Below are 24,778 nucleotides of genomic sequence, written 5' to 3' on the forward strand. Positions count from 1 at the left end.
TAAAACCAAGTACGGTAACGTTTACTTGGTTGAAAAAGTATTAAAAAACGTGGTGGTAAAATTATTAGTCCGTTAGTTGGGATTTGATAAGAAAAAGAACTGGTGGATAAATAAGAACAACTTAATAAAATAAATTATATTTATGTAATCTGTTCAGTAGCAGAGATGGATGGCGAAGAAAGAGATCGAAAGCTGACGGTAATTAATTTTGACCGTTTATTAATAAATGAGGTACCCGATTTAAACTCGAAAAAATTGCATAGTTCTCTTCTTCCAGACAACATCAGATGTTTGGTTGTAGGTCCTTCAAATTCTGATAAGACGAATGCGGTTTTCACTCTTTTGATCGATCCTAGCGGGTTGAGGTTCAGTAACATATATGTTTTTTTAAATCATTGTACCAGCCTAAATATTTATTTTTAAAAAGTTTGCTGACTGATGTTGAAGGGATAGGTTACTATCCTTATAGCGATTACGATGTTATTGTGGCACCGGAAGAAACGAAACCGAATTCCATAATGATATTCGACGACGTAATATGCGAAAAACAGAATAACATAACAAAATATTTTACTATGGGTCGACACAATAACATCGATGTATTTTATGAGTCAAACGTATAGCAAAATTCCTAAGCAGCTGGTCCGAGACAATGCGAATTTTCTCATGGTCTTTCGAAAGGATGAAAGAAATCTAAGACATATATATCATGATCATGTTAAACCGGATATATCATTTGAAAAGTTTAAAGAACTATGTAACGAGGCTTGGAACCGGAAAAATGGATTTTTAGTAATCGATAAGGAAAGAGATTTCGATAAAGGGCAGTATAGATTTAATTTTGGCATCTTTATCGGAAAGCCTAAAAAGCGCAAAAAACAGCTTGAAAAAAGCCTGAAAAAGCTTGCAGGCTAGCGTGGGCGCTTATGAATTATTCTAAAAAGCTTCACATATTTAAAGAGAGATATCGATTGTATGTTGTCAGATGAAACGAAAATGACTACTATGGAGGATCGTGAGCGTATCACCGCGGAGATTGTCGAGATCCGCAGGAGTATTAAAAAAAAACATGGTGAATTGGTGAGAGGAAGATTCGAGTCCGATCTAAGACTTCAACAGGATTTTAAGCCGCTTACTGAACCTCTGATTAAGATAGCAGAACAGTTCGGTTCCTAATAGGGAAAAAGGGGAAAAAGAATAAAAAAAGAAATAAACTTGAAAGAAAGTCCACTACCGAAAATCTCAGCCGATGAGTTGCGCGAAAAAGAGGAGCAGGATTATCGAGAATTTGAAAAGAGGTTTGAAATGGGATCTATGTTCGATCAACTAATTGAAGAAGATAGGATAAAACATAGTAAACGTTCTTTAGGAAACGATAGATCGCGGAGTGCGGTTTCTGATGAACCAGAACGTGAAACTAAGCGGTCAACTGTCAAGTTACACCAGAAGATGGATTCGTCTAGTCCGCTTCGTTTTGAGTTAGCCCAACAGTCCGATCCGGTAGACGATGAAATGGCCAGTATAAGACGTCGACAAAAGGCTAAAAGGTTTCTTTCTTATTCGAATCGCCGCCGAGCTGAAAAGACTGAAGAAACCGAACAGCCATCTAGAGTTGAACAGCCACCTAGGGTCGAACACGAAGAGACTTATGAATCGCAACCCAACATACAGGAATTGTTGAATACGCCAAAAGGGAAAATGCAAATGAGCATGTCTCTCAAGTATGCGAGAAGGGCTAGTACAGGAATTTATTTTGGACGCCATCAGAGATGCAGAAAACAACATGGATAACGTTTTCGGTGTTCATTTTTAAGGAAACGAACTGAAGATTGGTGATGCAATAATCAATTTCGATAAAGAAAGTAACATCCTAATAAGAGAAGTGAAGTATCCTGCGAGCCGAGGTTTGTTCGAATTAAGTTATTCACGGAAGAAGATTTGGAAGAATATAAAAAAATTTTAATAGCAAAAAATGCGCATAGAAGAAATAATTCTGCTCTGGAACGGGTAAAGACTAATTCGGGATTTAAGTATGTTGAAATAATAAGCAAGCTTTTTCCACCGTTCACCTCAAAAAAAACGAGGTGAAGGTTTAGTATCATCCGTAATGACTTTAAATGAAAACCATAAAGTTGATTACGTTTATTTTGATGATCCTAACGAAATGTGTAAGAGGTTAAAACTGTTGTTGCATTGAAAATGACGGGTAACACTGCTCATGATAATGAAATCATATCAATAGTTGAGGAATTAAAAGAACGACGACTAATAAATTGAGAAGGCGCACTGCAAGCGAATCATTTGAGAACATATCAGTTAACAGGTTAGGTCAGACAGAATTCAGTTCGAGAATGCCGTTTAGGATTACTTATGAGGGCGATATCGACGCCCGCGAAAAAAAATTTGCAATCTAGCATCAGCTGAATATTATGATGATGCTGTTAACATGGATGATTGCTTATATTTAATTGAGCAGTATGCTGCAGATCATTTTTAGCGTGTGAAGAACAAACGCATTTTAAAGTGGTAGATTTCAAAGGAGCTCGCGCTAAAAACGCTGCTCATCCAGATGACGAAAATGATTTGATAACCATGAGATATGTACGAATCCTCATTCAACAGAAATTCGAGGAGGTCATCGCTAAAGTTGAAAATATGATAGGAAAAGAAATAAAAAATCCTTTAAGAAGCAAAAATACTAATGATCCAATTGTTCGTCAGCGTTTAGAGAAAACTATTTCACGATTGAAAAGTGAGGTTCAGAAAGATGCGGCAACTCAAACGGAAAAAGAATCTGATATAAATACGTATGCAACGACCGAAGATTTTTAGTCGGGTATAAAATGAAGAGTGCGAACAAGTGTAACGTTAGTAGTAAAAGAGGAAAAGGATTGAGAAGTTCGATCGAAAGTCGTCCAGGTAAAGCATTTGGTGTGTCAAGTAACGTTGTAGGAATAGTACTCAATCGAGCTGTAGATCTACTTCCTTTCGAGGCTCACATACCTAGTTACCAATATTGCGGCCCCGGAACAAAACTAAAAGAAAGATTGAAGAGAGGTGAACCTAGTATAAATCCGCTCGATAAAGCCTGTAAGGCGCACTATATAGCGTATAGTATCTACAGCGATTCTCGGCGAAGAGCAAAGGCTGATAAAGAGTTAGCAGAAAGAGCTTGACAAAGCGTGTCTGCGCCTGATTCTAGCATTGTAGAGAAAGCTGCTGCGTGGGCTGTAACAAATGCTATAAAAATAAAGAGAAAATTTGGCGGGAGATAAAAAAAGCTTCGGCCAGAAGTGTGCGAAAAAACTATAAGAAAAAAGGGGAAAGGCGCTTATCTTGAACCATATCGATCTAAAACCGGATGCGGCATAAGAAAACGCCGATCCGCAGGTCCCAGACGACATCGTCGTCAAAGCAGAAAAAAGCATTAAATTTACTACGCAAGCTCCCCATTCATCCTTTGTCAGATGCTGAGTTAATACCGTTTGCGCGAAAAATTATTCTACCCCACTTCAGAGGTATTTTCATGCGCGATACTTTACCAGCTAGAATAAATAAATTCGAATCGGGAATAGTGAACTTGGAAAGCGTTCTCAATCCGGGCACGCATTGGGTTTATTATAAGAAACGTGGCGCGAACATGTTTTATTTAGACAGTTACGGTAATTTACGTCCACCTAGAGTTAGTCCATTATCTTAGATCCAACAAAGAGAAAGTTAATATTCAGTATAATTTAGACCGCAGACAGGATTTTAATTCAGTTGTTTGCGGGCATTTGTGTTTAAAGTTTCTGATATGTTCTGCCAAAACGGAAAATCTTCTATATTGTCTGCAGATTATTTTCCTCCGATAGAACTCGGCGATGCCGCGTGGGAAATCGATCTGACTGATTTTATGTCATATAACAACATTCAAAATGTAGAAAAAGGAAAAAATAATATGTTTTATTATGGTTACCAAGGCGAAAAATCGATAAAGCTTCCACCAGGGATGTATGAGATTGATGATCTGAAAATTAAATTGAAACATGCGATGGGTGACTGTGATGAATCGAACGTAACTGATGATGAAAAACGAAAGCAACGAAATCGCGGTAGATTAAACAAATGGTTCAATTAAAATCTTAATCGAACCTACTACGATGCACTCGCGTTTATTTTGTACTGAAATAGTAGATTTTACAAAGCCACATTCTATCCGTACTTTGTTGGGATTTGATGAAGCAGTCCTACCGGCAAACGTTTGGTATACATCTCAGAAACCTGTTAGTATTTAATCTGTAAATGCAATACGCATAAGCTGTAACATCGCCCGCGGTTCATGGGTGGGCGGAGAAGGTCATATTATTCACGAATTCTATCCCAAAGTTGGACGGGGATATAAGATAATTGAAGTACCACACAGCATCATTTATCCGGTCAACACCAAGACCATACGGAATATAACTGTGCACGTTTTTAAATAAAATTCAGAACTAATAAATTTCGGCGGTGAAGAAGTGACAGTGAGACTACATTTACGACGAAGAAACGATGTTGTTGTTTTTCATTGATAAAGCAGAATATAAATCCCCTCCCGCAGTCTAGCTAACACAGTCGACCTGTGAAACTTAAACGGTTAACACGAGAAAACGTAAGATTTCTGGAATCTTTAGGTTTTAAAGTCTTACAACAATGAGCGGACAGATAATTAATGTTGATACTGCGAACGCCGTATTTGATGAAAACATTACGGGTAAAGAATTTCATAATCATTACCCTTATGCTAAAACAACATTTAATAACAGCGATAAAACAAGAATTGTCCAGCAACAAGATGTGTATACGCTTCCATGCGAAAGTTATTTACTCATCGACGGAAAGTATGATGATGCTAACGGAACTGCAGATCCTACACAAAAACTATGCAATAATTTTGGCGCGTTTCTTTTCGATGAAATCCGTTACGAAATTGCAGGACAGGAGGTGGATAGGATGAGAAAAATGGGGATAACTTTAACGATGAAAAATGCTCTACCATTGAGAAACTTCGAAAAAGATTCTATTTTCATGAACGGTTGGTCATCGGACGGTGTTGGATGATATTCATCCGGTCAACGGCTATAAATCGATGGCGAATCGGCAACGTTTAAAGTATCACTTCCGTGAAAATGCTCTTAGGCTATTTTGAAGATTATAATAAAATACTGCTAAACGTTAAACAGGAACTGATCCAACATCGGGCTTACAATAATGTTTTGTAAGCAATAACAATAATGCTGTTGTCGTTCCAGCTGGAAAAACATTTTACCTTCGGAATAACGAAAATTAGATGGAAAATACCATATGTTAACGTATCAGATGAAAAACGATTATCGCTTCTCAGACTGGTAGATAGAGATGAACCGATTTCGAAGATGTTTTGAAAGTGGAACTTATACGAATATCCAACTCTACCTAGTAAAGATGTAACTTGGACAGTTAAAAACACAACGCAGGCGGATAAACCTCATTATGTCATCACTGATTTCAAACATCGAAAAAAAGAGATGCAACAAAAAGAACTTCGAATTTTGATACAATTTCACTTAATAACATACGTTTATATCTGAATTCGATATATTATCCTTATGAACATATTCAAGGAGATAACGTTATATTATACGAAATGTTTAAGAGTTTCTATCCTTCCAATTATAACAGGAATTCTCAAACGGCGTAAATTGTTCCATCCAAGTACTATGTTATGCCGTTGATCTTTATACATTGCTCAAAACAAAACGACACTGAAAACTGGCGCGGTCGATATTAAAATCGAGATACAAACTTCAGCCACCATTCCCGAACACACAACAGCATATTGTTTGATGATAAGTGATTGCATAATGCAAAATTCTCCTTTAACAGGCACAGTCAGAACAGTTTCCTAACCAATATATTCAGTTAAACGGTGAAGTCAACATGTCCGTCTTTATATCAGATTTTACTTTTTTTCGTTTACCCAACGCTGATGTTTCCATTAAAGAATTAGTTTTCATTTCTTTGGATGGACACAGATTCGAGCAATATCTATTCAAACCACCTTTCGACTATTATGATATTCCATCTTAAACTACTAGTTTCAATACAAAACTTCCAGAAAAAAGTAGGATTCAATTGGACTTCAGGCTTTATCGAATACTTGAGGTTATCATCCAGTTTTTTAAATTTAGCACCAGTGTGCACTATATACGTAAAGAGTAAAGAAAATAAAAAAGTGTTAGAACAAATAATAAGCAATAAACGGTATGTAGTAAAATACCTTGACGGTTACGATTGCCCTTCTATCGATTTATTCGGTTCTTCAATAAATAAAGTGTGCCCTTTCAGTGAAAAACATGAATGTGCTATGAAAAAAGCTAAAGCTATATAGTTACACATGTGGTGGAGCAAGCAAAATAAATTTTATTATATGTTGGAGGCGGTGGGAAATGCACTAGAAAAAGCAAAAGTGTTATTTCAGCAGTCCCGGACGTGACCTTCTCCGTCACCTTCCTAAGCAGTTTATTATCGACCATTACTGAAGTTATATTCCACCAAAAATTTATGAAGATCTACCCAACTACATGCAGCAAGATCCTGACATCAAGATTCTTCAAATGTTTCCTGAAGAAAATGAAAAAGACTGGAGTGAAAAATAAATTTTAATTTCAAATAAAAATGTATTAAGAATTTAATGTCAAAAAAATGTATTTATATTTGTATTAGTATTTTGTTTATTAAAGAACAATAAATAACTTTTTAAAAGAAATATTTGTTTATATTATAGGTTTAATTATCCCTTCTCCTGTAAGCGTTAAGATTTTGGAACGTATTTAAATGAAACGTACCATTTGTAACGTTTATTCTTAAAATAAATTGAAAACTGATATAACTTTGAAAAATTATTTATTTTTATAAAACATTTACTTTTTACAATAAAATACTATATTCATTTTTACAATGATTATACTAAAATACTACATACATTATTACAATGATTATAATAAAATACTTCATATATTTTTACAATGATTATAATAAAATACTAAATACTTGTTTTACAATGATTATAATAAAATACTGCATACATTTTTACAATGATTAAAATAAAATACTATATACATTTTTACAATGATTTTTACATTTTTACAATGCCGAAGTAAGCACAAGTGGCAACTATGCAACCCTGCTTTCTTACCTATATGAATATAATATATACATCTTCTAAATAACAATAAAATCCTACATACATTGATTATAATAAATACTACTGTTACCAATTTTTATTACACAACATACTTATATTGATTAGTAAGCAAATATTTATACCATTCATCCGATCATTCAATAAGAAAGTGTATTTTTACAGAATTATTGTGTTTTTTATTGCCTAAAATTGAAACAATATCGTTTAAAGTTTCTGTTGATAAAAGAGAAAATATATATTTATCTTCCCCATCATCATCATACAAAATTTTAATTTTAACAAGACAAAAATAGACATCAGCCATATCTTTAATTGAAATAGAATAAAATGAAAAAAAAATATTTAGTAAAGAAGAATAACATATTTTTGGATCGATGACATTCTTCAAATTAACCCTGCAGTATACATTAAATTGAAAATTTAATTCATTTTCGTCTAGTAAAAAGAAAAACTGTCTTAATGTATCGGTAACTTCTATTAAACCACCAGTTATTGCTTGTACCATACGTATTGTTGAATATGCTACTAATGAAAACGGCTTGGTTAATCTAATGTTAAAAAAACTAGATTTTAACATCATTTTTAACTGAAAAGAAAAAACCAAAATTGAAAAAAATTTAATGATTAAATAAACGTTTAAGTTCGAAAGAAATATCAACATGCCCCAAAGGTAATGTTAATATGTTATTAACTGCAACACGTTTATCATCATAGTTGCTTAATGCTAGTTTGTTTACAGTTTCGACTAAATGTTTTTTTGGTCGAATCAGTTTCACTTGAACATATAAATCTTTGTAGCTATCATCGCCTACTTTCGGTAAAGTTTTTGTAATGACTGATATGTAATTTGTTTTTTACAACATTTTTTTTATTCCTTTAGCTTTTTTGGTAATCCCCTTTGTCGTTGTAAAAGTGTGTAATTTTGCTTTAAATCCAATAAATTCTTTGATAGGAATGCAGTTACATTCATTCTCAACTTTACCTAAAACTATTTTATTTTTAATTAAAAAAAGAGAATGCGAAACAGGAAAATCGGACGTGTCAAAATACTCGATTAAATTTTCATTTTGTAAATCTTAGTAAAAATCATTAGTCTCTATTTCATAAAAAAAGCTATCGGTATCCATATAAAGGTCATTCTTAGATCCATATTTTTTCTTCATTACATTATAATGGAAATTATACATTAAGTTTTACTAAGTCTAGCACCAATAAACCCACATAAAGAGGTTCATCTAATTTTATTTTTTCTTTGGAACACTGAACTGCGCAAATATTTTTATCATATATTTTTCTATCTTTAAATGTTGGTTTCGCGATAAGTTTCATCAACCACTTTTCTGACGAAACCAATTCTAAATTAATACGTTTCCTAACGTTTTCCATATACTTCCAAATTCTGCATTGTTCATTAACTTAAATAAGTCTTTTTCAAAATCATTTGTTGCTGATTCGCGATTTATAGTATTTAAATTTATAAATTTTCAACCAAGGAGATTAATTAAATTGCAGTATTTTATGTACTTTATTTACTCTAAGTCCATTACGAATAGTTTGCTTTACATTAACAAAATGAGTAATGTAATTAGTTTTAGTTTTTAATGTTGGTACTAATTTTACGTGGGATGTAAAAGAGGAACTTCATTTATCGGAAGAAATGGAAGATCACTGTGTGCATTATGAAGAGATTCAGGATACTCCACGACAACATCAAGAATATAACCGATAAAACCATCACCTCTTAACAATAATATAGTATCAGCTATTGATTGCTTAATTCCTTTTTCAACCCATCCAAAGATTTGTTTTGGTAAATGTTGGCTCATTGCCCAACCGTATAGGATATTGGCATCTAGATATGATAAATATCTGTGCGGTAATTTATTATCATGTTTTTCAGGTATGTAAGGATTGTTTGCCTTAGCATACTTAACGCAAACCGATATCCCCCTCTAATACCCCTTTCTAAAAGCATATAAATATCATAATCTGTGATTAATTCGAGTGAAACTCGCGTCTTATAAAGCACAGCATCAAATGAAAAACCGGGAAGTGTAAAGTAATATGCGCAATCTAAACCGTATTCTCTTAAACAAAGTAAACGAAAATTGTCGAATACATCAGCTAACAGAAGTACATCGCATTTTAAATTGAGATCGCTATATTCGCCTAAATTTTTTATATTAAAATGATTCCAAACAGTTTTAGTATGATTGGACGGCTACCGTTGATAATAAACTCAGTCAGATTAAACATTCTGTATTACCATGGGACTCCTCATACAGAAACCCCCGGCGTGAGGAAGTAGTTCTCTGTCGATTGCAGATACGACAAATGAGGGTCACACACGAGTACCTGTTTACAAGAGGACAACCACCTCTATGCGCACGATGCAACTGCCGCATGACTGTGCGCCACATACTCGTGGACTGCATATGTTATGGGGCATTGCGTCGTAAATTTAAACTACCCAGAAACATCCGTGGTATCTTGTGTAATGATAAAGAGGTTTTAAACCGGATGTTTCTGTTTTTGCGTAGTATAGGGTTAATACAAAAAATTTAATTACTCTAGTCCTATGTATTGTTTTTGTTATCCGAGTAGCGAGCCTTTTACACTCCCTGTCAGAATTTTGTTATATATATATATATTCATATTTTGTTGTTTTTTGTTTTTTAAATTCGCCTGTGATATTAGTTGTAAGTTTTATCTTTTTTTAGTTTTAAGTTTTATTTAGTTTCAATATGATAGTTTTTAACGTAGTTTTAAGTTACATGTTAGTGTTTTTGTTATCCGAGAATGGGCCTTTTACACCCATTCCGGATTTTGCTTCCTGTGATAGTAGTTTTAAGTATAAATTACTTTTACTTTTATTTATTTATTTTCCGGGCGATGATAACGACCAATCGTTTTTCGCCCTAAAAAAAAAGTTTTAGCATGAATATAATCATTTTCATCAATAGTTTCTCCTGTAAGCGAACTATAAAATTTCTCTTTAGATGGTAGTTGAACATCTAAAACTTTCCATGAGTTTGTGTACTCATAAGGATTAACTCCTTTTCGAGTTATGAGATGGAGTTCCTCTCGTGTAAATGATTTTGCTAAATGAAAAAATTTTTCGGTGGGTAATGTTTTAACTAAATAATCTAAACTAAATGACATAAACCGGATTGAATCAACGAAACGAATCGACATATGGATACTGATAATTTTTGCAAATGAAATATACTTCTCAGTAGTATTCGGGATTAGATTTATTCTTTTTTCGTCATATCCTAACTCTTTCACAATAAAATGCGAATCATAATTTGAGCTGTTATGAAGAAAAACACGAATAAATGTTTGATTACGCCTTTGTAAATTGCATTTATTACAAAGAGCAGCTCTACATTGACGTGTTAAATGGTAATTATCACGAACTGGATTCACCTGCAAACTAAATTTTATTTCACACATCTGAAAAGAAACTGCAAAATCGAATGCAATTTTATCTTCGTCAGTAAATATAATTTTTTATTAATTTTTAAATATTTATCTATTTTTGAACAAATATCTACAAGCACTGCCATAAAATTTTTAGCAGCATCTTTTCCTCTATATAAGAAAGGAGTCGGGGGTAGAGTATTTCGTATTAAATCTGGAACTGATGGAATTGAAACAAAATATAAACAGAAACTCATTGGTATATGGTGTTCTGTAGATACAGTAAAAGATTTTTCATTGCTTAGATAGCATATTGAAACCGGTTTTAATATGCATTCAAAATAGGCATAACAAACAATTACACTACAAACATATGATGAAAATTTTTGAATTTTAACATAAAACGGCAGCCGTTACGTTCAACCTCGAGGAGAATAATTTTTGCTGGCGCATTTACTTTACATTTTTCTATATGCATTCATTTTTATAGTTGAATATTTATCTATTTTATAAAATGTAAAACATCTTTTGCAAATAATAATCCTATGGTTATTTTTGGTTAAATGGGAGCCGATCAATCTTTCAAAATTGGTTATATAACAATAATGAAAAATTTCATTATCTGTTAATAGTAACAAATCAAAATGTTCATTACGTTCTTATAAACATACTTTTAATGGAAATATTATTCCTTTCTTATCAAATGAATATACATTTACAAAAACATTATTTTTCTCTTTAAAAATGTTTATCTCTCCTAATGGCGTAGGAAACTTTATTCCACGAAAATTTAATATAAAAGTTCCTTATATCGCGTATCTACTCACTCACGATGAGTACCTATTACAAATCGACAAAGAATACACCATTTAAAACAAAATTCGTCATATTCTTAATATTAATAACAGCATGCTTTTGTTGCAGTTTTCTTGGTAATAGAAGATAACATGAGTCTCTTAAAGGACGAAATTTATTTATTCTTACTAATATCCCATCTAAAGTAATAAGAGTGCACCCACTCTGATTTCCTTCAAAACTAGCTTCCTCCTCAAGCAATTGTTCGGTTGCGTACTGAATAGCATTATCTATATCGTTTATACTATATATAACAAAATTACCAGTTTTAAATCCTACATCTTTTATATCACCTGTCATAAGCTTTTTATAAGTTAATTCTATTAATATATTAAATTTAACAGAACCATAACGAGCTAATGATTCTGTAAATATTAAAACAACATGTTCACGAGCATTTTGCAACGCTAACCACACATCTGAACAAACATAATTATCGTTTTTGTAATATTCTAAAAGATTGCATGCAAATGCATTTTAAATTAGAGTAAACTCTCCCACATGCTGAACTCCTTCCAACCTAACTCTTTTATATCAATTGTCAATTTTCCTGTTTCAATCCTGCGAAAAAAAGAATTTTTTAATAACCATTATTTTTAATCAATCAAGCAATCAATCATTTAATTTTCTGGTTGTAAAGAAGAAACATCTACAACCGGTCTGAATACTTTTTATACCCGTTTTCAGTTTTAAAATTATCGCAGGCTTGCGAAATAATATCATTAATTCAAGACGTTATTTTTTTGTCTTCAGTCATTTGACTGGTTTGATGCAGCTCTCCAAGATTCCCTATCTAGTGCTAGTCGTTTAATTTCAGTATACCCTCTACATCCTACATCCCTAAATATTTGTTTTACATACTCCAAACGTAGCCTGCCTAAACAATTTTTTCCTTCTACCTGTCCTTCCAATATTAAAGCGACTATTCCAGGATGCCTTAGTATGTGGCCTATAAGTCTGTCTTCTTTTAACTATATTTTTCCAAATGCTTCTTTCTTCATCTATTTGTCGCAATGCCTCTTCATTTGTCACTTTATCCACCCATCTGATTTTTAACATTCTCCTATAGCACCACATTTCAAAAGCTTCTAATCTTTTCTTCTCAGATACTCCGATCGTCCAAGTTTCACTTCCATATAAAGCGACACTCCAAACATATACTTACAAAAATCTTTTCCTGACATTTAAATTAACTTTTGATGTAAACAAATTATATTTCTTACTAAAGGCTCGTTTCGCTTGTGCTATTCGGCATTTTAAATCGCTCCTCATTCGTCCATCTTTAGTAATTCTACTTCCCAAATAATAAAATTCTTCTACCTACATAATCTTTTCTCCTCCTATTTTCACATTCAGTGGTCTATCTTCGTTATTTCTACTATATTTCATTACTTTCGTTTAGTTCTTGTTTATTTTCATGCGATAGTTCTTGCGTAGGACTTCATCTATGCCGTTCATTGTTTCTTCTAAATCCTTTTTACTCTCGGCTAGAATTACTATATCATCAGCAAATCGTAGCATCTTTATCTTTTAACCTTGTACTGTTACTCCGAATCTAAATTGTTCTTTAACATCATTAACTGCTAGTTCCAAGTAAAGATTAAAAAGTAACAGATAGGGAACATCCTTGTCGGACTCCCTTTCTTATGTTCTTCAATTATTACTGTTGCTGTTTGGTCCCTGTACATGTTAGCAATTGTTCTTCTATCACTGTATTTGAACCCTAATCTTCGTAAAATGCTAAACATTTTATTCCAGTCTACATTATCGAATGCCTTTTCTAGGGTTATAAACGCCAAGTATGTTGGTTTGTTTTTCTTTAATCTTCCTTCTACTATTAATCTGAGGAGTAAATTGCTTCCCTTGTCCCTATACTTTTCCTGAAACCAAATTGGTCTTCTAACACTTCTTCCACTCTCCTCTCAATTCTTCTGTATAGAATTCTAGTTTAGATTTTTGATGCATGACTAGTTAAACTAATTGTTCTGTATTCTCCACATTTTTCCCTGCTTTCTTTGGTATCAAGACTATAACACTTTTTGAAGTCTGAACTTCCCCTTTTTCATAAACATTACACACCAGAATGTATAATCTATCAATCGCTTCCTCACTTGCACTGCGCAGTAATTCTACAGGTATGCCGTCTATTCCAGGAGCCTTTCTGCGTCAAAACATCATCATCCTCATTAATAATCATTTCCAATTTAGTTTTGATTCTTTTATAGCTATCCTTAAACGAAAAACCTTCAATATCATTCGTCTCATACAACTCTAACCTCAGCAAATATTTTCCCTTTTTTCCTGGTGTAGAGGCTAAAAATTGCTTATCATTGAATTTCATTTCAATTTATTCTGAATAAGTAAAAGGTTCACGTTGCGGGATGGCCTCCTCGTTAAAAACGTCTTCAATAGTTTTTTTGTACTATAGACTTTCATATAACTCCATATTTCATCCACATCAGATTTTAAACTACGACTTTTCGGAATCATCAAATCCTCTCGCCCCTACAAGAATCTCGCTACAGGGTAATGTTCTTTGTAGAGCATCTATGATACCCATTTAGTTATCATCGTATGCATGCGGTAAAACTTTACCCTAGTTCCGAGTTCTTGTATATAAACTTTTAAAATTTAAAATATGGTTCTAATTTTTATTGATGGATGCGTCTTCACTTTCTCTTCCGCCCTACGTAAAGCTTCTTGCAGAGGGTGACAGAAATCAAACCGTATGAATAAAATAACATGATAATATCTATTATTGTTAACAAAAGGTCATTCGGTTCCGGATTAATCTGCTCACCAGCTGGAGATTTTTTTAAACCGGATAGACCCGGTCTAGCTTCATTTTCCGCAAGTTCGGCAGCCTACATATCTCGTAACATGTTCGAAATTTCACCGTTGTTAACGAATTGGAAATCTTCTTCATCGGATATAGTAACTCTTCTTGCCCGACTCATCTGTTTAAAACGAATTCATTATTTAATGTTTTTTTAAAAAAATTTCGTATATTTTTCGAATGTATAATCTGTTCAACCTCATCAATAAGTAAATTAAAAACATTTTTTGAAAAAATACAAAAACTAAGAGAAATGCAAACAGATACTGCAGCAATTTCGCTGTGCAGAATATTATTAAAATCAACGCATATCAGTTCATTTATAATAGCATGTGGTAAATACATAATATTTCTTATATTGAACTGATTTATAATCTTACTCCTAATCACGAATTGAAGTACAAAATTATGTGGAGGAACAATTGCAATTTTCCACCGTAAACATTTCAAAATTTTTATTTCATAAACGAAAATATCATTGATACTATATAATCCAAAAGTCAAACTAATTAATTCGCTTACTGAAAAATAATTGTATGCTTCAATATATTTCGAACTTATAAATAAACAAACACAAGCTATTAACTTCAGTTGCGCACATTCAACTTTTTCTTACGAAAAAACTCATTTAAATAAATAATTGCATTAGTAGCTACACTGAAATATGAATATTTCTTAAAACAAAGATCTCTTATCCATTTTTTCACATTAGGTATACTATCAATATTTAAATTTTGATTATTGTTCAAATTAATTCTTGTAGTAAATTGCAATTGCTTTTTAATTAAAGTTAAAAATACTCTAACTGAAGTAAAATTTTCATCACACATTGCTAATACTTCATCCTGGCATGATTCTAAACAAAATTGCATGTTGCTGAAAACAAAGTTATATAATACAAATTAATTACTGAATTTAAATTAAATTAGGTATTAAAATAAGTAACTCCAGACCAGCCCTCAAAGTGTAGCGGATGAAAAAAGAATATTTTGGAGAAATACGAATGAACGTTTAACGCGTCAGATAAATTCAACGCAGACGAAAAGACGGGAAGGTCTTGCTTCTACGTGTCTCTGCGTATGCTGATGGGATTCGCAGATTATAAACACATAACACTGAACTTGAAACAGGAGTTGGTTTTGCTCAGATCTTCCAGCGGCGTAAACGCGCTTGTTTCTTTGAAAGAGGCACCCGATTCCAAGTTGAAGATAATAAGTGACGTGGAAAATTTCGCATGTTCATGTCCTCAATACGGTGAGATTGAAATTGTTGAAAACAGTAGAATGAGATAGACCGTAGGCCGTTGCTTTTCACACATGGCAGATACAAGAGTATCCGGCTCACCGCAAAAAAACATACATTCATGGACGTTAAAACGTGTCCACAAACGGAGAAGCCGAGATAGTGACACTCGGATACTCAACAGGTTGAGTGCTACATCGTACTTTCATGTATTTGCCAACTCAACGTTTTTGGTTATAAATAGTACAAAAAACACAATAATACTTTATATTTTTGATTGTTACTTTAAAATAAATTCAAATATTAAAAAAAAAAGATTAAGCAAAAATAACACAACGTTTTTTTTTTAATAATCAGTCTTGGATTTGTTCCCCGAGATAAATATCTCTCATAGCACTCAAACTGTTAATAGACCGATAGGAAGGATAAAGCCACAGACACTAACCAATTTCGATATGTACGAGTTTGTAAACGTACGACTGTATTTCGCAATACTATCTGTACGATAATCTACAGGGCGATGTAAATATGATGTATGAAATGTTTGCCAGCTTCCGCTCTTGGTACTACAACAAGCCAGAAGATGATGTCCTGCTTACTTACAGTTTAACGGATTTTCAAAATAATGTACCTTCGATCGTTATCGATTGTTCCAAGCAGAACGAAACGCTTAAAACGGGTGCCGATGACGTACGTTATGATTCTTCATTTTCGTTCGCAGTACCCAAAGTCCGAGTTGACAACTAAATATAAACGGTTAGCCGGATGGTTGGAAGAATTTTGACAAAATCGATAAGTTATGGCGAAGCCGTATACAACGACAATATCATGAAGGCGTTATGTTCGCAGTACAGTAAACACCAATGGACTGGAGAAAGCGGACTTTTTGCGCCGGTTTCATAACGACGTTCGTCAGATACGCACCGAAGCCGAATTTAAATTATATCTCAAATTATCTGTACCACACCGCGCATAAGGCGAATGGAAAATGTGCGTAACAATCCAGTTGTTTCTACATGGAGTGGTTGAAACTATGTAAAAGACCGTTGGATCTGGTGACAGAAGCCGACGGTTTGCGATCGTTTGAAAACACAAACGCGGAAAACAAAGAAGAGTGAAAACGGTTATTAAAAAACCATTATTACGATTCCTTTAAACGAATTGAGTGTAAAATGCTGTTGGTGCAACGAAAGGATCAACGACACGCATCACCACTCGACGCGATGTCAAAACTGCATCAAAGAAAACGTTACGCTTTCTTCGAAGATGTTGTTGCGCGTCGAGTACCGCTGTAAAGCTGTCTGCTGCAAGATGTTGATGAATCCACATCTTTGTTTAGAGATCTCAATTAGTTATAGCCTTCTACCTTAGTTTAATGCTAAGTATATTATTTATGCTTACGTTAAATTACTTACAACTATTTACACAAAAATAAATAAATAAAATATGAAAAAAATTCGAGTGTTTTACACTAGGCCTATTGAGGAGAGATTTCACTCATGTAAAAAAATTCTCAACGCGCCACGGTTGCTACCTCGTGTGTGGGTGGTGTGGAAATCATTATTCTTATTTAATCCTGCGATGTATACTTCCATTATCTCAGTTTAAAGATGGATGTTGTCATAGCAACATCTGTGTGGACGATTAGATTTTTTCCGAATCGCGTAAGAACGTTCGTCATCTCATGAAACTTACAATCCCGGCGTTTCCTCATACAACAAGTATAACTGCAGACGTACACCATTTCAATACGGTTTGAGTGGTTTTCAATCACGACGCCACTTGCTGAACTTCATAGCGGATTACAAGAATATTTAGCTTAAAAATCGATACTTTAGACGGTTTGTGTAGGCATTATACTAATTATAGTGATTATGATGGGAAGGACTTTTACAGATTCTATTAACGAATTGAGGTTTATTGCACCGTATATTTGCAAGTATTGTTTTATGATAGGCGACTCATCCACTCTGTTCACTGTATTGGTGATGAAACACATGCTATCGATTGTAAGAAATTCGGCTATTGCGGTCGTGATCTACCAGAAACTTGTGTGCGTGAGAATTGATTATTGAAAACGTGAAAAGACTGCACGCTATGGTACGCGTAAATAAATACGAAATGTTATAAGAAAGTACGTTGGCCTATACAGTTATCGATAATAACGAACTCTACCGAGGTTACTTTGCAAAACTGCTGTGGGGGTAAGGAGACAGATCAAAAACGCAATCACCATTTGAGTGGGAACTCTGCGAGTGTAAAGATGGACATCATGGCAGTTATTAGCGTTTTCAGCGATGAAGTTGTTTTCTAAGGAAGATACCGTTCAAGAGGTTGACCGATCTTGATATCGGTGTGAGCTACGTACTGTTGGAAATGAGAAAAATATTTACTCAATACGGTGAGTCCCGTATTTGCGTATTGTTGTACGTCAGCGATCCGGATGAACTGGGTTGCTTTCAAACCTTAATACCAAAGTCGTATACAAATAGATTTACCGATAACGAATTGACCGTTGTAAAAAATCGTTCGATGAAATTAACTTATTATGGAATGAAAAAAACAACGAAAACAAATTCATTGAGGATATAAAAGTAAGTTTGTAAAAGAAATCTCAACGCAACGCAGAGTTGCTACCTACTGGATGGTGTGGTAGTTGTAACTTGGACGGATGTGCTTGCTGATAAGCACGATCAACCTTGTTCGTTTGCGTGTATTCAGTTATGTATCGCGTACTTAACTGTTTTGGCGCCTTTAAACTTAGAAAAATGAGATTTTTCATCACTTCTGGTGTATTATTATTACTATTATTATGGTTTTAACCGTTTCTGCTAACCCGTTCTTATTAAATGGTGATTATGTACGATTATATACATATATTCAAATAGATGTGTTGTATCCATTTATCATAGAGGTGAAGATGGTAAAGTACCACCAGATATTCAGATTACTTGCAAAAATACACCAGATAATTGTGAACATTATTCGTGTTATCAGGCTAGGAGTTCAAAACTAAATAATATTCCAACAGAGTTGCTTCTAAATCTTTTATGAAAAGTCTTAGATGAGTGTTTGTAGGCCTACTGGAGAGATTTCACTCACATAAACAAAATCTCAACGCGCCACGCATTGCTACCTCCTGTGTGTTGTAGGAATGCAACTCAATGTATTTTTTTGTGGTGGTGAAGGTTTTTAAGAGACCTTAAAACTTCTAACTAAGAGACCTTTTTATAACTAAGTTATAAAACTTCTCTCAACCTCACGAGAATGTACCTTTAACCGAGAGGCATTAAATTTAACACGATTAAACTCTTAAAAGTACATAATTATAATTTTATGTAACAGTTTTTTGTTTTATTTTTTTTTCTTTAAAGGTACACGTCGGTCATGATGTGTATCGTGACCGACGTGTACCTTTAAAGAAAAAAAAATAAAACAAAAAACTGTTACATAAAATTATAATTATGTACTTTTTCATGACCGACGATGCATCACGTAGAAAAGGTTTCGTTGAACGTTTGAACAAAAGCGTTTATCGTCGTGCTGAACCAAAAAGGGTCGCAGCGATGACGGTCAGTAAGCCGAACGAAATATTGTCTTTAAAAACAATGGACGCATAATACGGCAAGAGTATTGTGTGTTCTATTAGAGGTGGTGAGGAGCCGTTTAATGTTTTCCTTGCAAAGCGGTTTTCTTCGACGATTAAGAACTAATTCGACTTGATGATACAAATGAAGGTAAAATTGGTATTTAATGGTCGAGTCAAGAATGCATTGGATGTGGTATTCGAATAAACTTTAAGGTATTAGAAAAAAAAACTTTTGGCGCGAAACGCCGCGCCGACCTCAGACCGCGTCGGTCAGTCGATTCTTCAGTCGACCGCCGCAACCCACACGGTAAATATCTCGCGTCACTCTGCCGACACACGCACATGGCGCCTCTCGGTGCCAGATCTACGACAAGAACTTGTCGTAGCAGTGACGACTGCCAGTGCAAACGACACGACAACCAGAAACATCCTCGAGGTACGTCTCCATTTTTATTCACACACACAATGACAATCAAACATATATATAGTGTATGGTAGGTGTGACGTCACATACTAACAGCGGGACTATAATAAATTTAAAAAAAATTTTATTCACACTATATTTCATATTTCTCCCGTGCAGCTTATATACATTTTTCACTCAACACACAAGGGAGCCGCTGTAGCCGATTGGTCTAAGGCGTCAGTCAGCCGCGTCCCGTCGGAACACGGTCGAAATCCTAGCCGACAAGAGTTTTTTTCACTTTAATTATTATTTAATTCAAATACACCGCTACACAACAGCTGTTCGTCGGCGGTACCAACCTTTGAATTAATTATTATAAATAATATTTAATTCAAAAATATTAATCAAGTTTGTAACCCTGCCGAATTTCAAACATCCCGCTAAGCAAAAAGGGAATTTCCAAGTTGGCGGCTGCAACACTAGTGCTCCTAGTGGTAGCTAGGAGTACTATTGACGCAGTAGCCCCATTTTAGAACTACTCGCTTTCCTATGGATGAAGCTTGAATTTGCCAAAAAAAGTTTGGTTACTGTCCTGCACCAACATTTCAGAAAAAAGTACAATAAACTAGCATCAACAAGGCGATCCATCCCACTATTGAGAAATGTAATGAGAAAATATAGGGTGTCTGTAAAAAAACAAATGTCTGGAAGACTTACTGAGCCAGAACAAATTGATCATGTTCACAGCTCATTACGATGTAGTCCAGATAAATCAATTATATTAGCGAGTTTAGAATTACGAATTCCACAATGATCATATGGAAAATTTTGTAGAATCTTGGTATAAATTTAAGTTAGTCTAAAGTTTAACTGATGATGATAAAATTTTACCTGAAGATTTTTGTGTGTGGATTTGAACAGAACATGCTGACAAATAATATTTATCTTTTCTCACCTAATGTTTGACTAAGGAATTTTACATTAGTGGATAAGTCAACAGAGATAATGTACAGATATAGGGGACAGAAAATTCTTGAGAAACTGTTCAAAATATAAAGTTTATATTAAATTTTTATATTGACCTACAGTTAGCGTGTTTAGTTATATTTCGTATGAAAAATATGTACACACAAACACACAGTACACTTATATGGAGGAATTTATCTCAACACTTTAAAATACATCAATTCGAATACAATGAGAATTTCATTATCAAATAAGATGGAGCTCCAGCTCATTGGTATACAGAGGTCCAAAATTATTTCAATGAACAACCTATAAAACATTGGATCGTGCAACTGATGAAAACATGGCATTGATACATTGCACACGAAATAAGTCAAGAATTAACTCCTTTGTTATTTTATTATAGGGAAGGTTTCCCCTTCCTGTTGATATATATAACATAAAAACATACCTCAAGTTAGTGTTGAGTAGGGTATGTTTTCACACGTTTGGAATGAATTGGACTACCACGTTAATGTCCATTATGGGAGTCACAGTGTTACATAAACATTTGTAGGTACAAAATTTAAGATTTCCTGGTTTTTATTTGTCTTCAGTGTACTGACTAGTTTGATGCAGCTCTCAAAGATTCCCTATCTAGTGCCAGTCATTTCATTTCAGTATACTCTATATCCTACATCCCTAACAAATTGTTTTACAATTCCAAACATTGCCTGCCTGCAAACTTTTTCCCATCTACCTGTCCCACCAATATCAAAGTGACAATTCCAGGATGCCTTAATATGTGGCCTATAAGTCTGTCTCTTCTTTAAACTACACTTTTTCAAATGCTTCTTTCTTCATCAATTTGCCACAACACCTCTTCATTTGTCACTTTATCCACCCATCTGATTTTTAACATTCTCCTATAGCACTGCATTTCAAAAGCGTTTAATCATTTTTTCTCAAGTCCACTCAAGTTTCACTTCCATACAAAGCCACGCTCCAAACATATACTTTCAAAAATGTTTTCCTTATGTTTAAATTAATTTTTGATATAAGCAAGTTATATTTCTGACTGAAAGTTTGTTTTGCCTGTGCTAATCAACATTTTATATTGCTCCTGATTTGTCCACCTTTAATTCTACTTCCAAGATAACAAAATTCTTCTATCTCCATAGTCTTTTCTCATCCTATTTTTATAATCAACGGTCCATCTACTTCATTTCTACTACATTTCATTACTTTTGTTTTGTTCTTGTTTATTTTCATGCAGTAGTTCTTCCATACATGCAAGACTATGACTTCATATATGCCATTCATTGATTCTTCTAATTCTTTTTTACTGTCGGCTACAATTACTATATCATCAGCAAATTGTAGCAGCTTTATTTTTTCACCTTGCATTGTTACTCCAAATTTAAATTATTCTTTAATATTATTAATCGCTATTTTATGTAAAAATTAAATAATAATGGGGATAAGAAGCATCCTTTTCAGACTTCCTTTTTTATTACTGCTTCTATATTATGCTCTTCAATTATTATTATTATTGCAGTTTGGTTTCTGTAAGTGTTCTTCTATCTCTATAGTTGAACTCTAAATTTTTTAAAAATGCTGAACATTATATTCCCGTCTACATAATTAAATGCCTTTTGTAAGTCTATAAATGCCATGTATGTTGGTTTGTTTTTCTTTAATCTTCTTTCTACTATTAATCTGAATGCTAAAATTGCTTTTCTTGTCCCTATACTTTTCCTGAAAATAAATTGGTCTTCTCCTAACACTTCTTCCACTCTCCTCTCAATTCTTCTGTACAGAATCCTAGTCAAATTTTTTGACAAATGAGTAGTTAAACTAATTAAGAATTGTTCTGTATTCTTCACATTTACCTGCTCCTGCTTTCTTTGGTATCATGAAAATAACACTTTTTGAAGTCTGATGGAACTTCCACTTTTTCGTAAATATTACACACCAGTTTGTATAATCTATCACTTCCTCACCTGCACTAGGCAGTAATTCTACAGGTATCCCATCTATCCCAGGAGCCTTTCTTCCATTCAGATCCTTCAACGCTCTATTAAATTTGGATCTCAGTATTATAATTGAATTTTACCTTCGACTTAGTGTTTGATATATATAATTTTTTTATACAAATTATGTATTTTTTAAATCAACAGGACCTTAAAACATTGAAAAATATAAAACAGGAGGGGTTGCTTTTTTACTGAAGTAATATTTTATATCATTTAAATAATGTAAAAATAAAGGAGGATGTAAACAGACAGATATTGGCTGTTAAAAATAAAAAAGGCAAATATCAGCAGTTAAATGTACTAACCTCCACCAATTCCACTTCCACCAGTACCGGTCAGACTCTGCGATGTATCAACACCACCTAGACCTTTAAACACAGAAGTAGCAGTAGTTGTCACACCCGTGGCTGATGATGTTACTGTCGTAGAAGATGGAAAACCAAATATTCCAGTACTACCAGTCGAAGCAGCTATAACAATAAATTCATTATGTAATATAAATCATCCAAAATACAGAGTTATCATAAAAGAATGGTGCGGTTTCAGTAATTCATAGGAAGATTGTAGGGAAATTTCTAGATGGTATGTTGGTATCCCTGAAAGCCTCCAACCCAAAAGTTTGTTTATCAGCAGTTGTAACCACAATATCAGTTCTTGTATTGTTGTTGCGGTGAGTTTAGTGAGTTACAATGTTCTCGGATAAAGACAAAGCAAAGTGTGTTTTATTGATGGCTGAATTAAAATCCGTAATTTTAGTTCAACGTGCGTTTCGACGTGAATTCGGAAGAGATCCACCACACAAAAATAACATAACACGTTGGTTCAAACAATTCAAAGAAACTGGATCGGTTAAGAAACAGAAATCAACTGGCAGACCAAGTGTACTAGACGAAACGGTTGAACTAATTAGACAATCGGCAATTAGAAGTCCTGGTAAGTCCATCCCCCATCAAAACGTCGAATTAGGTATAACAAAATCAACAGTTCACAAAGTTTTACGTAAAAAACTGAAATACACTCTTATAAAATCCAGATACTGCAAGAATTGAAACCCGATGATGGTGTAAAACGTTACAATTTCGCTGTTGAAATGTTGGACAGAATAAGTGAAAACGAATCATTTTTAGATGATATAATTTTTATAGACGAAGCTACATTCCATGTGAATGGATGTGTTAACAGACACAATTCACGAATATGGGGCTCTGAAAATCCACACGCAATTATTGAAAAACAATGCGTGTTTTGCCTGAAGTTGATGTTTGGTGTGGTGTGATGAAAAATCATGTAATAGGGCCTTTCTTCTTTGCTGAAAAAACAATTAATAGAGTTGTGTATCTTGACATGTTAACCGATTATTGCTTTCCTCAGCCGGATGAACTCGAAAACATTCATCAACTTCATTTCCAACAAGATGGTGCTCCCCCACACTTCAATGCATTGGTCACGGACGCTTTGAACGAAAAATTTGGAGATCGATGGACAGGCCAGCAAGGACCCATACTTTGGCCTCCAAGGAGTCCAGACCTGACACCTTGTGATTTTTTCTTGTGGGGGTACATCAAAAGCGTTATTTTTACACACAAAATTCACGACCTACACCACTTGAGAAACAGGATTAATGAAGCAATGACAACCATTAACGAAGAAATGTTAACTAATGTTTGGAGAGAAGCTGAGTATCGTTTGGACATTTGTCGAGCGACTAAGGGCGCACATATTGAAATTTATTAATTATGTAAAAATGTTTGAGATGACAAATTTGAAAAATAAAAAACATAAACTGTAAGTAATTCTGTTTTAATTTAAACCATGTTCAAAACCACACCATTCTTTTATGATAACCCTGTATAATAATTTCATTATAATATGAAATTACAGAATCAGTAATTTTTTTATGATTATTTATTTTTTAGAGCAAGTTTCTTCTACTATCCTGTTAGAAGCTTTTGAAGAAATTCTTTTATATTCAATATCATTTCAACACACTGGATTCTGTAGACACATTACATGTATCTACTACCACCTAATTCCAGTATCCTTTAGAGGGTTGATATTCATCAGGTTTCATACAATTATATCGGTATGTTTCCTCCTACTAGTTTTTCCAGCTTGAATAGGTTTAATAATTTTTGTAATATATTAGTTCTGAAATAATTTGTGTAGAGTTCATAACAATTTAAAACAAGGTTGTATTTCTGCTTATAGGATTTAGTTGTTTTACACTAGCATCTGCATA

At 33.8% G+C, this 24,778-nt stretch overlaps 1 protein-coding gene across 2 annotated transcripts in view; it reads right to left on the bottom strand.

Moving 5' to 3' along the window:
- Positions 1–24,778, bottom strand: part of Nup58 (nuclear pore complex protein Nup58) — a 74,980-nt gene that overhangs the window by 39,235 nt on the left and 10,967 nt on the right. For both annotated transcript variants that reach the window (XR_012758243.1, XM_075378598.1), the window contains exon 5: positions 22,845–23,009. Coding sequence is in view for 1 of the 2 variants with exons in the window: in XM_075378598.1 (XP_075234713.1) it covers positions 22,845–23,009 (165 nt within the window). In the remaining variant the exon portion in view is untranslated. The remainder of the gene's footprint in view (positions 1–22,844; positions 23,010–24,778) is intronic.

This window comes from Lycorma delicatula, chromosome 11 (assembly GCF_047948215.1).
Source record: "Lycorma delicatula isolate Av1 chromosome 11, ASM4794821v1, whole genome shotgun sequence".
In the NCBI taxonomy this organism is placed as follows: Eukaryota; Metazoa; Arthropoda; class Insecta; order Hemiptera; family Fulgoridae; genus Lycorma; species Lycorma delicatula.